This window comes from Physeter macrocephalus, chromosome 19 (genome assembly GCF_002837175.3).
Source record: "Physeter macrocephalus isolate SW-GA chromosome 19, ASM283717v5, whole genome shotgun sequence".
NCBI lineage: Eukaryota > Metazoa > Chordata > Mammalia > Artiodactyla > Physeteridae > Physeter > Physeter macrocephalus.
In genome coordinates this window covers 35,825,072-35,839,363 of record NC_041232.1, presented here as the reverse complement: position 1 = coordinate 35,839,363, position 14,292 = coordinate 35,825,072, and the positions used below count along the sequence as shown (strand labels likewise).

General features: G+C 36.3%; 1 protein-coding gene across 11 annotated transcripts in view; it reads right to left on the bottom strand.

Moving 5' to 3' along the window:
• Positions 1–14,292, bottom strand: part of GREB1L (GREB1 like retinoic acid receptor coactivator) — a 265,362-nt gene that overhangs the window by 35,799 nt on the left and 215,271 nt on the right. For all 11 annotated transcript variants that reach the window (XM_055080757.1, XM_055080763.1, XM_055080758.1 and 8 more), the window contains 2 exons: positions 4,909–5,089; positions 2,902–3,094 (listed from right to left, as the gene is read on the bottom strand). In XM_055080757.1, the coding sequence (XP_054936732.1) occupies positions 2,902–3,094; positions 4,909–5,089 (374 nt within the window). The remainder of the gene's footprint in view (positions 1–2,901; positions 3,095–4,908; positions 5,090–14,292) is intronic.

Genomic DNA, 14,292 nt, shown 5'->3' with positions numbered 1-14,292 from the left:
ACGCGCAGGCTCAGCGGCCATGGCTCACGGGCCCAGCCGCTCCGCGGCACGTGGGATCTTCCCGGATCGGGGCACGAACCTGTGTCCCCTGCATCGGCAGGCGGACTCTCAACCACTGCGCCACCAGGGAAGCCCCTCCAGGTTTCTTTTCATCCCACTAAGTATTCTCTGAAAAATGCCTGATGCTTATTCCTCTGTGGTCTTGCCCGAGCTGTCTGCTGCCAGGAGTGGCTGCTCCCCTGTCTGCTCTGTCCTTCCTCTCCTCCAAGGCCCATCCCAAGTGCTCTGTCTTCTATGTCGCTGCTCCTGATGCTCTCAAATGGGTGGGACTTCTCCCTCCTTTCAACCCACAGAGCACTTTGGTTTTTTGCAATTCTACTTTGTTTTTATTTTGTTACATTTTTTGTTTTGTTTGACAAATTGTATATATTTAAGGTGTACAACTTGATTTTCTTCTTTTTTAAAAAAATTGAGATATAATTGACATAAAATTATATTAGTTTCAGGTGTACAGCATAATGATTTGCTATCTGCATATGTTGTGAAATGATCACCACAATAAGTTTAGTTAACATCCATCCCTCACCACACATGGTTATAATTCTTGTTTTCTTATGGTGAGAAATTTTAAGATCTACTCTCTTAGCAACTTTCAAATATACCATACAGTATTATTAACTATAGTCACCTTGCTGTACATTATTTCCCCAGGAATTATCTATTTTATAACTGGAAGTCTATACCTTTTGACCACCTTCACCCATTTTGTCTACCCTCCAGCCCCCGCCTCTGAAAATCACCAATCTGTTTTCTCTATCTATGTCTTTTTTTTTTTTTTTTCTATCTATGTCTTATTCTACTTTGGAATAATAGTGGCTTTTATACGTACTTTGCTTTCTCCTTAAACCATCAGCTCTCTGTGTGTTCTTGGAAAGATCTGACACAAGCCCACAAGTGCTCACTAATATTTTTTGAGTCTACTTTCTTTGCTTTTCTCTATTATTCTTTCTTTAGGACATTGGCTTCAGGATAACTAAAGGAAGCTAATCACTAGAGCTTTGCCCCTAAATGTGTAAAGTTGTTGTAAATTAGATTCAATGTTTTTACCTTTTCTCCATGTTCCTCTCAATGTCATAGGTATGATTTTTTTTTAAACTTTAATTAGAATATAATAACTCCCCACCCCTCAATTATTTTGAATATGATCCTGGGTATCATATCTCTAATCCACAAATACTTCACTAGATATCTCTAAGATTGGAATCCTTTAGAAAATATAACCACAATACCATCATTATACTTAAAAAAATTAACCACAATCATAGGAATGACTTTTAAGGAAAATTATTTTAGGCTTGTTTCTCTATTATTTCACATCAGGAGAAGACAAAGGGCAGAAGCTATGAGCCCATCTTCCTATCACTGGAGTGATCCCTTCCAGGAAAAGACTGAACCAACTGTTCAGGATAGGATAGTTCTCCTTTTTCTCCCCTAACAATATATTCAACTTAACGTTTAGTTGGAGCCTTATCTGTTGGATTAAAAACAATGTTTCCTTTTATCAGTTCTACTGGCTATCCCATTCCATGTCAGGACAACTACTGGGGTAGACCCTAGGCACACCATACGTTTTTGGTTCAGAGGCAAAGGAACTCTGGCAGCCTCTTATCTCACCTATAACTTGCCCACCCAATTCATGGACAGAGCTAGGGTGGAGAAGATACCAACAAAGTGAAAGCTCAAAGCAACCTCCTTGTGACAGTCAACACACCGAGCAGTTCTCACAAGCGAGGGACTGGTGATGCCAACGTGAGTCAGGGACCTGAGCTTGCTTGACTGTCAAGGACACACCAATACTCAAAGAGAAGGGCTCCAAGTCTTCTTACCTACTTCATAACAGAGTGAAATGCACTGGGTTGAAAAATAAACAGTTATGTAAGACATTTCTGGCCTCTTTTACTTAAACGTGTTTATTTTAAAATATCTCACAGTTCAATATTTCTAAACAAAGGTTCTCTTGCTTAACGGCCGATCTTTATTGTTTTCTAAATAAAACTCTCATTTTTTAATTTGCTAATATATTTAGCATACAGTTTATAGGTCACAGAAAATATCTTTTAAGTATTAGGGACTGGACCTGGATGTGTACAGTGCTGAGCTATTCTCAACGCATTAAATGATACTACTGAGTAATTTAGAGTGTTTTGTTTTGTTTTGTCTGTGGAGTCCTAACCACTGGACCACCAGGGAATTCCTGTTTAAAGTCTTTTTTTTTTTTCCTTTTTGGCCACACTGCACAGCATGTGGGATCTTAGTTCCTTGACCAGGGATCAAACTCGTGTGCCCTGCAGTGGAAGCATGGAGACTTAACCACTGGACTGCCAGGGAAGTCCCCTGAGTAATTTAGAGTAACAGTACCAGCATCTTCTGTTTCAACTAGAAGTCTGTGAGAATTGATTAAAAGGAAAAATCCAGTTGCTGGGAATCATGAGAATAATTAACATATAGATATACATCTAGATCAGTAAGACTGAAACAAGAGGACAATAAAATTTCCAAGTTTTAGATTGCGGTGAATCATTTAAAGGCACAAAGCTAATCCAGGATATGGATGATGGTGTCAGCTGACATCACATTTTAGGGGGACAAACTATACTGGATAGACAATTTTGTATCTGCATGATAGCCCAAAAAAGAACCACTGAATCGAATGTATAAAGGACACTATTCCCTAGTTTTTAGTGAATAATAATTGTAATTATATGGAACTTTTAGAAGAGAAAGCATTATGTTAGTTAGTTTTTTGAACTCTTTTGTCATGACCATATTTTATTACAAGGTTCTGCTCCCCAGGGGAACTGAGAACATGACTGTGTATCAGAGGGTAGAACAGAGACTCACTGTGCTGTCCAGCTGTATCCAGTGAACCTCGTTGTTGGCGCTGATTCGGGACTGTTGGGTCTGCAGAGTGTATGGGCAGGAGGTGACCTGGAGCACCAGGAGGTTGAAAGCTTCCAGAACCTCTCTGCAGTTAATGACTCTGTCAGCCAATCCATGGCCAGGTTCACCATGTGACAAAGAGCCCGAAATGACACTGTAGAAATATTGAAAGTCACATTAAAACCTCCTAATTTAACTGATTAGATGCAGAATCAGATATCAAAAGGGAGGTAGTGTTTTAGCTCTTATTTTTCTAGTTCCTATTCATTGGGAGCAGGAACAGAAGCAACCAACGTTTGATCCGCAGGGGCAAAGATGACCCACCTTCTTAGCCCTTTCAGACAAATCTCAGGGATTTTTCTTTCCTTTTTCAGCTTGCCGCTGATATACCTCAAAGTGTAAACTCAGTTATCCAAGCCAAGGATATCCAACTCCGTAGCTGAGGTGGATCACTTCAGTTTGAAAGCCCACCTGAATGAGGGAGCTCTCCATCAAAATACGATGCTTATAACTGTGCCCCCAGATCTGTACCCCCAGAGAGGCCCCAAAGCTACAAGGAATCCCCTCTGTGTTAACACACTCTCCTTCTTTCCTTGAAGCTGCTAGACCGTGGGGAGGACTCCTCGGCCTCCTCCCCACAACCAACATTTTCATATCTCTGAGTCATTTTCAGTTCCGTTCAATGTGGAGGTACCAGGTTTCCATGCAGCCTCAAAACTCCCCACCCCCAATCCCACTCTCTCTCTCTCCCACCCCACCCCTCTCCCTCTCTCTCCCTCTCTCTCTCTCTCTATATATATATATATATATGTATATTCAAAAAAGTAATCTCAAGTCCCATGAGAATTAAATACAGAGAGATCCAATGTGTAATCCTCAGAGCTATTACCCCAAACTTTCAAAGATGAGGTATACAAGGTCAGTGAGCTATTTCTGCTCATAGAACATGAGCAGTAATTGAACAAGGTGTGGGCAAAATTTCTTTTATCTTTCCTTCCTCCCTCTCTCCCTTCCTTCCTTTCTTGCAAATCTAACAAGTTATACCAGATCTTATTTACACCTACATATGGCTCTGGACTTCAGATTATGGAGTACCAAACACATTCTGGCTTCTGAACAAGTGTTTTTGCAATTCTGACATTTCTACCACAGATCAAAAAAATTTCAGATGCCTAACTTCAGTGTGTCCTGAGGAAAGAAAATCTACGAATGCTTGATGATGCCTGAAATTTCCCTCCCCCTACCTGGTGAGGACAAACCATGATATGTAATATTTGACAACTATTTGCCCTTAAATAAAAAACAACAATAAAAACCAACTACTTGCTTTTTTCAATCCATAGGAACAAAGATACCCCCTACTAGATAAGTACTGTGATTTGATCTGACTCCGTCACACCACACAAACTGTTATTTCATTAATAAGCCCATAAAGAGATAGGATGGTCTCTTGTTTAAACAGGTAAATTGAGGAAGGTTCTGGATCTGCTCTCAGATCATTGAAGTGGCATCTCCACTTCTGCTAAAGGGAAGAAGGAAGAGAGAAAGGCAAGGAAGAGGAGAAAGAGCAGGAAAGGAAGGAAGAGAGGACAAGGAAAAGGAGAAAACGAGAAGAACCACGAGAAGGAGAGAGGGTGGGCGGGAAAGCACATGGCCCTTCTGGGAGCTCACTCACCGCAAGCCCCTTGTTGCCACCCTTTCGCTGAAGCAGCTGAGTCCCACAATGCTCTTAAGACCGGATTTTAACAGGAATTTGTAAATCCACCCACAGTATAGTTAAAATAAAATCAACATTAAAGCGGTAAGAAAAGTTGAGAAAGCAAGGAAAGGGTGGGAATAAGTTAACCATGAGAAGATGCCAACTGGTAGGGTCCATGGTCTTTCAAATCACCACCTTTTAAATTATTTAGCACATGACCATTACTGCTGTAGAAGAAATATTGTATTTGCTCACTCTGAAGCAATCACCTCGTTAGTTCCACATGGGAGTTGTCATGAACTAGCACAAACAGTGTGTACGGGTTCTGTTTCACCCTTCTCATAAAAACTTCAAACTTGGTTTGAATCTCATTGTCTAGACGAACAACATATTTCTCTGCTCTCTGATAGGCTGTCCCATTTTCCTCCAGACCCAAGTCTACAAGGACACCTGCCAAGAAGAAAAAAGAGTTTATCTTTTTTACACACATGTCTATGAGATTAAGTTCAGTGTACCAGTATACTGGGTACTAACCATATACAGAGATTTACAGAGCAGGTAGCTTTCCTTTTCCATATTCCCCACAACAGCTTTGAAGAGGAAATATCAGGTTTCCTTTTCTTTAGAATACCGCACCCCACCTCCTATACTTCATACAAATGACAACAGGGACTGACCTGATACGTTAAGTAGAAGCTTGAATGTATGAGACCTCTGTCTAATTAAATTCTATTTATATGTGAAATATAAATTTATATTTATATGTGAATTTAATTATGTCGAATTAAATTCTATTTATCTGCTAACAGCTACTATAGGCCACTTGGAAAAAATGAAGCTTTGGACTACAGCTCTTGGCCAAATTGATATAATCGTGTAAATCTTCCTTACCCCAAATTTAGCAACAAAACACATATAAGAGAAAAGGAAAGTAAAATCTGATGTCCAAAGATACATCGCTAGATCGTGAGCTTTTTTAGGTAGTATTTTACTCATTTTATATAGTGACAATGTTGCACAGTACCTAGAGTATGGGATGCCCTCAACGATTGTTGGATTATGTACCAAATTAACAGAATGAACTGAACTAATCAAGATAATTATATCCTCAAAATGTTAGAAACTGTAAAACTTGTACTGTATCATTATCTCTGTCTATAGTAAAATTATTTCTACATACAAACATCTAAAATAGTTCTAGGCACATGAAGCTGTTGTTGGATAATTAAAACACCAAATCCTCCTTTAAAATGAAGAGACAAAGTGGCAATTATGTGAGGTGAAGTGTGTGTTAACTAACCTTATTGTGGTGAACATTTCACAATACATACATGCATGAAAACATCACACTGTATACCTTAAACTTAGACAATATGTTAATTATAGCTCAATAAAGCTGGAAAAAAAACACTGCCCCCAAACAAGGGTGCACAACACTCCCCTGCCCAAGACACTCAGCCCGCTGAGAGGAGAGCCTTGTGACTCAAGCCCATGACCCTCCAGGCAGAAGGAACCGAAGACTGATTAGGGTTAGATATGTCACATTTGGGGGTTAGATATGGTCCTCCAAGGATATCTATTTAACAACCAATATCAGCCACATCCACCAGTCCCAACTGTGTGGAAAAAAATTTAAATTAAAAAAGATAAACAAGTTAAGTGAAGAGACTTTTATGAATTATGTTGACTTAGTTTTGTTTGTCTAGTTTTTCTTTTCATATAAAACCAGGCTAATTAACAGCTATATGCAATTAGCATCTAGATGCCATAATACTAATAGCTCTAAATGGTATAAAAGAAAATAGGAAAAATGTTTTACGATATGAAAAATTCATTATACCAGAAAAGGTAAACAGAAAGGTAATTTTGCTTTCAAACTTTTTTCATTAGGAGCCTTTACTCAGAGATTGTTTTCAATTTCCACCAACGTGTAGTCAAATGATGTTGTGAATATTTCCAAAAGCAATTATTCAAACATTTAATTTGGCAAGTAGTCATTGTTTTGGAATGTGGATTGCTTATAAAATTTATTCAACATTCGATAGAGATTTACTGAACATCCATTATATATCAGGTACTATGTCAGGTATTGTGCTCAGCCTGGGGATACACAGGAGGGCAGGACAAACAAAGATCTTAATCTCATGGAGCTTATGATGGAGAAGATGGATATTTTTGACAAGTGTCATGATGAGAGACAAAGTCCTCTGGTGTAGAGGAGGTGAGCAGAGGCACAGAAAGAGGACCTACTTAATCTCTGGTGGTTTCTGTTTCCTTATTTGTAAAATAGGGAGAGTAGAACCAGTTGAAAATTAGTCTATATTTCCTAAGTTTATCCTTAGGAAATAAGCAGTGAGAGTTAGGAGTCTCTTAATATGATAAGACCATAAATAATTCACAAAGAGGAAAAATGTATCTTATGGATAATTGAATTGATCCCATTTGAAAACAAATGAAATGCCGACCAACTGTATGCCTTTGACAGGTCAAGTCCATACATGCCCTTAATGGAAAGACAAAGTTCCATGAATCTCAGAGGTCATTCTCTTACACATAACATGGTATATTAGTCTATGCTGCCAGCTGGCTCTGCAGTGGTATATCTGGGTCGGGGGGAGGCACATCAGAGGTACTTGATTGTTTTATTTCTAACGGGGCATTTTTAGTATATCATCCTTACCTTTACATTTTGTTTTAGACTTGCTTTTAGTTTTAAGTTTTGTTTCTTTCCTGGTTATGAAAGTGATAGATACTCATCTTGGGAAAACTGGAAAGTATAGAGATATATTAAAAAAGAAAAAATCATCCATGATTCTTTAACTTAAAATAAGCCACTGTGAACATTTTTGTGCATTCCTTCCTACTTTTTTTAAATGGATACTCTGCTACCTAGCTCACATTTTATAACTGTATATCCTGACTTTTTTTACCTATAACTATAAAGTGAGAAACAAAACTATCCACAACCAGTCTAATGATACAGTATTTATCCTTTCATAGAAGCTGGTGGTCTTATGCAGTGTATATTAAAATGTAAACAGAATATAATTTAATATTCCATTTAAATTCCTTTCTCCCTTCACAGCTTCTCCTTAGTAAATGTAAAACAAAAATGTATATGGTCTCTTCCTTCAGAGGGCCTCTTTCAAGAGGTGTTAATGGCATCATTACGAGCATTTCATTTCAATTCAATAAAAATATCTTATACTCTTACTATATTTAGAAATAAATGGAACCACCAATTACTTAAAAAAAGAGAGAGAGAAAGAAACAAAGCTATCACTATTTACTAATAATATGTCTTGGTAGAAAACATAAAATAATCCACCAATAATCAATTAAATTAATAAGAATTTAGTTAAGTTGATGGATTCAAAATCAATTTATAAAAATTCGTTGTATTTCTATATACCGACAGCAAACAGTTAGGAAATGTATTTTAAAAAAACTATTTTACAATGATGTAAAAAAATATTATCTACAAATAAATCTTATAAAAGGTGTATAAGACCTTTATGGAGAAAATGATGAAACTATTAATGACATTAAAGAAGACTTAAATTAGAAGTATATCATAAACATATAGTTAAAATATAAAATTGTTTAAAAATGTATATGGCAGAGCAAAGAACCAAGAATAGTCAAGACAGCCCTGAAGTAGAAAAGGTGGGAGAGATCTGCCTTACCAGAGACTAAGAATTATACAGCTGTATTAACAAGACGGTGGTTTTGGCATGGAGCAAACCCTGGAAACACACCCACATGCATATAAAACGGAGATTTATGATAAAGCTTGCAATGTAGATCAGTGGTAAAGGATGGGCTCTTCAACAGTCAGCACTGAAGAACCAAGAAATTATATTGGATCTTACCTGATATGCAAAAAAAAAAAAAAAAAAAAAAAGAAAAGAAAAAAAAAATTCAGGTGGATTAAAAACTTAAATGTAAAAGACAAAACTCTAAAACTTTTAGAAGACAATAAACGAGAATAACTGTGGCAACTCATAAAGGATTTCTTAAACAGAAAAGGCCAAATGATAGATAAACTAAACTTAAGAAGGTCTATTCATCAAAGATGTTATAAATAAAAAGACGAGCCTTCCAAATCTGTAACTAGCATTACTAAAAAGGATTAGTATTCAGAATACATAAATTACTCCTACAAATCCAAGAGAAAATGGGCAAAAAAAAAAAAAAAAAAACTTTAGCAGGCATTTCCTAGAAGAAACCCAAATGGCCAATAAACATCTGAAAAGATGTTCAGCCTCATTAATAATAAGGGAAATACAAATAAAAACCATAATAAAATGGAATAATACCACATTAATACAAATTTTAAAAAACAAGATAATTGTAAGAAAGAAGTGGATGAAAGAAAATACTTATGTATCTCATTTCTGCAAAACAAATTCCAAAAGGATAAACCACAACCTAAAGAGATTGGTTACCAGTTGGGGGATGGGTGGAAAAGGGGTGTAAAGAACGGAGGATGGGAATGAGTAGGTATGAGGTGGGAGAGATGCTTCTCTGAATATACCGTTTTGTATAGCTTTGGCTCTTAGAACCATAGAACAAAGTTAATCAAGAATGGAGTGTGGGGGGCGGGCTGGACTTCCCTGGTGGCGCAGTGGTTAAGAATCCGCCCTGCCAATGCAGGGGACACGGGTTCGAGCCCTGGTCCGGGAAGATCCCACATTCCGCGGAGCAACTAAGCCTGTGCGCTACAACTACTGAGCCTGTGCTCTAGAGCCCATGCGCCACAACTACCGAAGCCCGTGTGCCCAGAGCCCATGCTCTGCAACAAGAGAAGCCACCACAAGGAAAAGCCTGTGCACTGCAACAAAGAGTAGCCCCGGCTCGCCACAACTAAGCCTGTGCGCAGCAATGAAGACCCAATACAGCCAAAAATAAATTTTAAAAAAAGAATGGAGTGGGGGGACTTCCCTGGTGGTCCAGCGGTTAAGACTCCGTACTCCCAATGCAGGGGGCCTGGGTTCGATCCCTTGTCAGGGAACTAGATCCCACATGCCGCAACAAAGATCCTGCGTGCCACAACTAAGACCTGGTGCAGCCAAATAAATAAATAAATTTTTTTTTTTTAAAAGAATGGATTGGGGCATGGGGGGTTGGATGGGAGGAGAGGCAGGCAACACGGAATCCAAATGGTAACAAATGAAACCTAACATAACCACATTGATGCGGGGTGAGCATGAAAAGAGCAAAACTCAGTAAAACAAATCAGTGTTTTGGCTGGAAACCGTAAAGCTAAAGACCAAAAGAATTGTATGGCAACACTTTAGCTGGCAATCTGGCAATCTGTTTTCTCACAGGGGTGTGAGTTAGCAATTGTGTAACTTCTAGGAAAAAAAATCAAAGAAGTGAATATGTACATTGTAGATAACAAGAATCAGGTTTCTCCCTGTCAGAGAAAATTACAAATAGAGAAGTGGGGAAGGACTAAAAGGAACCTTGCAGTGTTCATACGGAATTGGAGATAGCAGTTAAAGTCATGAAAAACAAGGTAAAATTGAAGACATGTCCCAGGTTGCAGGAGACTAAGAGGACAAAAGAACTGAATGCAATGTTTGATCCTGGATTGAATCCTGGAACGAAAAATGACGTTAAGGGAAAACTAGTGAGGTCTTTAGTTGGTTAAAAGTTTTGTTCCAGAATTGATTTCCTGTTTTGATCATGGTACTATGGTTATATAAATTCTCAACTTTAAGCAAAGCTGGTGAAGGGTTTATGTGAACTCCCTATTTTTTAACAGCTTTATTAATATATAGTCCACATACATTTCACCCATATAAAATGTGCAATTCAATAGCTTTTAGTAAATTCACAGAGTTGTACAACAATCACTACAAGCAATTTTAGAACATTTTCATGAAACCCCAGACCCTTTAACCATCATCCCTCAATTCCCCCCTCAGTCCCCCAGCCCTAGGCAATTACCAATATATTTTCTTTCTCTATAGGTCTGCTTGCTCTGGACATTTAATGTAAATGGAATCATAACAATATCTGATCTTGTGTGACTGGCTTCTTTCACTTGGAATACCGTTTTCAAGTTTCATCCATGTTTTAGCATTCATCAATACTTCATTTCTTTTTATTTCTGAGTAATATTCCATTGCATAGATTACCACATTTTATATATCCATTCATTATGGACATGATAGACATTTGAACTGTTTCCACTTTTTGGTTATTATGAATAATGCTGCTGTAAACTTTTGTGTACAGGTTTTTTGTGTGGACCTATATTTTCACTTCTCTCTCATTTCATATCTAGGAGTAGAATGGCTGGATCATATGGTAACTCTTTGTTTAACCATTTGCAGAATTGCTAGACTGTTTTCTAAAGTAGCTAAACCATTTACATTCCCACCAGCAGTGTATGAACTTCCAGTTTCTCTACATATTACTTGTTATTGTCTCTTTTTGCTTATAGCAATCCTCATGGGCATGAAGTAGTATTCATTGTGGTTTTGATTTTCATTTCTCCAACTGCCTAATGGTGTTGAGCATCTTTTCATGTGCTCTTTGGTCATCTGTATATCTTCTTTGGATATGTGCCCATTCAGATCCTTTACCCGTATCTTAATTAGGCTATTTGTCTTTTTATTATTGAGTTATAATAGGTCTTTAAATATTATAGATATGTCTCTTATCAGACATATGATTTGCAAATAATTTCTCCCATTCTGTGGGTTCTCTTTTCATTTTCTTGATGGTGTCCTTTGAAGCACAAATGTTTTTAATTTTGATGGTGTCCTGTTTATCTGTTTTTGTTGTTGTTTTTGGTGGTGGTGCTCTTGGAATCGTATCTAAGAAATCATTGCTTGATCCAAAGTCACAAAGATTTACACCTATGTTTTCTTCTAAGAATTTTATTGTTTTAGGTCTTACATTTATGTCTTTGATCTGTTTTAAGTTACTTTTTGCTTGTGAGGTAAAGGTCCAACTTCATTCTTTCACATGTGGATATCAAGTTGCCCCAGCACCATTTGTTGAAAAGATTACTTTCCCCATTGAACGGTCTTGGCACCCTGGTCAAAATTCAGTAGGTGATAAATAGCAGGGTTTATTTCTAGACTCTCTCAATTCTATACCATTGATTTATATGTCATCTTTATGCCAGTACCACAATGTCTAAATGCTGTAGCTTTGTATTAAGTTTTAAAATGGGGCAGTGAGAGTCTTCCAACTTTGTTCCTCTTTTTAAATATTGTTTTGGGTATTCTGGGTCCCTTGAATTTCCACATGAATTTTAGGATCAGCTTGTTAATTTATGCAAAGAAGTCAGCTGGTCTTTTGATAGGGAATGCATTGAATCTGTAGATCAATTTGGGGAATATTGCCATCTTAAAAATATTAGTGACTTCCAATTCATGAATGTAGACTATCTTTACATTTATTTAGGTCTTTTAAAATTTCTTTCAACAATGTTTTCTAGTTTTCAGAGTATAAGTTTTCACTTCTTTCATCAAATATATGCCTAAGTATTTTATTCCTTTTGATGCTATTATAAACAGATTTTTTTTTCAGCCAGCATATTGTGATAATTTTCTTTTTTTTTTAGACATCTTTATTGGAGAATGGAATTATTTTTAAATGTCATGTTTGGATCTATTGTACTGTTTCTGTGACTTTTCTGAAGATATAAAATTATTTAAAAATTAAAAAAACTTAAAAATAAGCATGACCATATCAAACATTTGCAAATGAAACACATACATCGCTAGTGCGAATGTAAATATAACCAACCACCTTGGAAAAAAATTAGCATTATTTAGTAAGGTTGAAAGTGTACATAACCTATGCCCCCAAAATTTTTCTCTCAGAGAAACTCTGGTACATGTGTACCAGCACTGTTTGAAATAGTAAAAAACTAGAAACAACCTAAATGTCCATAAATAGGAGAAACGATTTTTTAAAAATGTGTGTTATATTCATTTAATAGAATACTAAAAAGCAGTAAAATTAGTGAATTACAGCTATACACAACAACAGGATTAATCACAGGAACGTAATATTGAGTATAAAAAGTAAATTACGGACAAATGCACTTACAAAAAGGTTTAAAGTATACAAAATTAAACAATATATTGTTTAGGAGTTATGCACTATGCAAAACTATAAATAAAACAAGGGAATAATAAACACAAAATTCAACATAATAGTTACCCTTGAAAGAAGACGAATGTTAGCATCAGGGAGGGGAACAAGAGTCTTCAATAAGTTATTTTGATGGGTACATGGGTGTTCACTATATTGTGATTTTTAATACCTCATAAAATTTATAAATTTGATCTATTCAATATTTAAAATTTCTTAAAAGGGGGGAAGGCAAATATATATCTATGTTTAAGAAACTTTTAAAAGACATTAGTAACTATACTAAATTCTATTTGATGGATATAGCATCAATGTACAGTGACTATTTTCCTGTTACTTTCTACTTTGAATACTATAGAAAAGTTGAAAGACTAGTGCAATAAATACCTGTATACCCTTCAATTAGTTTCACCAATTGTTAATATTTTGGTACATTTGCTTTTTCTCTTTATTACTTTTTATTCATTGTTGTTATTATTGCTGAATAATTTAGAAGTAATATATAATATTCACCCTTATATACCTCAATATGTATTTCTTAAGAGCAAAGGCATTCTCCTACATAACTAAAATACCATTATTACATCCAAAGAATTGAACTAACATTGATATAATATTCTCTAGTACACAGCATACATTTGGTTTTTTTAAACTAATTTTTATTGGAGTGTAGTTGATTTAGTGTTAGTTTCTGCTGTACAGCAAAGTGAATCAGTTATACATATACATATATCCACTCTTTATTAGATTCTATTCCCATATAGGTCATTAAAGAGTACTGAATAGCGTTCCCTGTGCTATACAGTAGGTTGTTATTAGTTACCTATTTTACATATAGTAGTAGATATGAGTTTCACGAATTGTCCCAGAGCTGTCTTTTTTACTTTTTGTTTTTAGGTCTAAGATCCAATCAAGAATTAAGCATTGTACTTGGTTGCAATGTCTCTTTGTTCTGTATAATTAAAACAGCTCCCCTGTCTTTTTTTTTTTTTTTGGTCTTTTCATGGATATTTTTTGAAATGCAGGTGGTTGTTTTGTAGAACGTCACACAATCTGGATTTTTCTGATAGTGTCCTTGTGATTAGATTCAGGTTAAACATTTTTGGCAATTATACTTCATAGGTGACATCATGTACTTCCCCTTGTCCATAATGTCAATCTGTCCCATAATGGGAGATGATGAAGTTTCATTGCATGGACATGGTACTGTCTACTGCCAGGTCTCTCCATTGTAAAGATGCCTTTTCCTCTTTGTAATTTTTAATATGTGGGATGACACTTTGAGACTGTGTGAATATTTGTTCCTGAATACATTTACCCAATGGTTTCAGTACCCATTGATGATACTTGCCAGAATCAATAATTATATTGGTAGTGCAAAACAGGGATTTCTTAATTCTGTTATTTTCTTATGTTGATTAGCTGGTACTCTTTTATAAAGGAGAGCTTGCGTCCCACCCCTCACTCCTGCCCCTTTAATTTTTTTTTTTTTTTTTTTTTTTTTTTTTTTTTTTTCCTGCGGTACGCGGGCC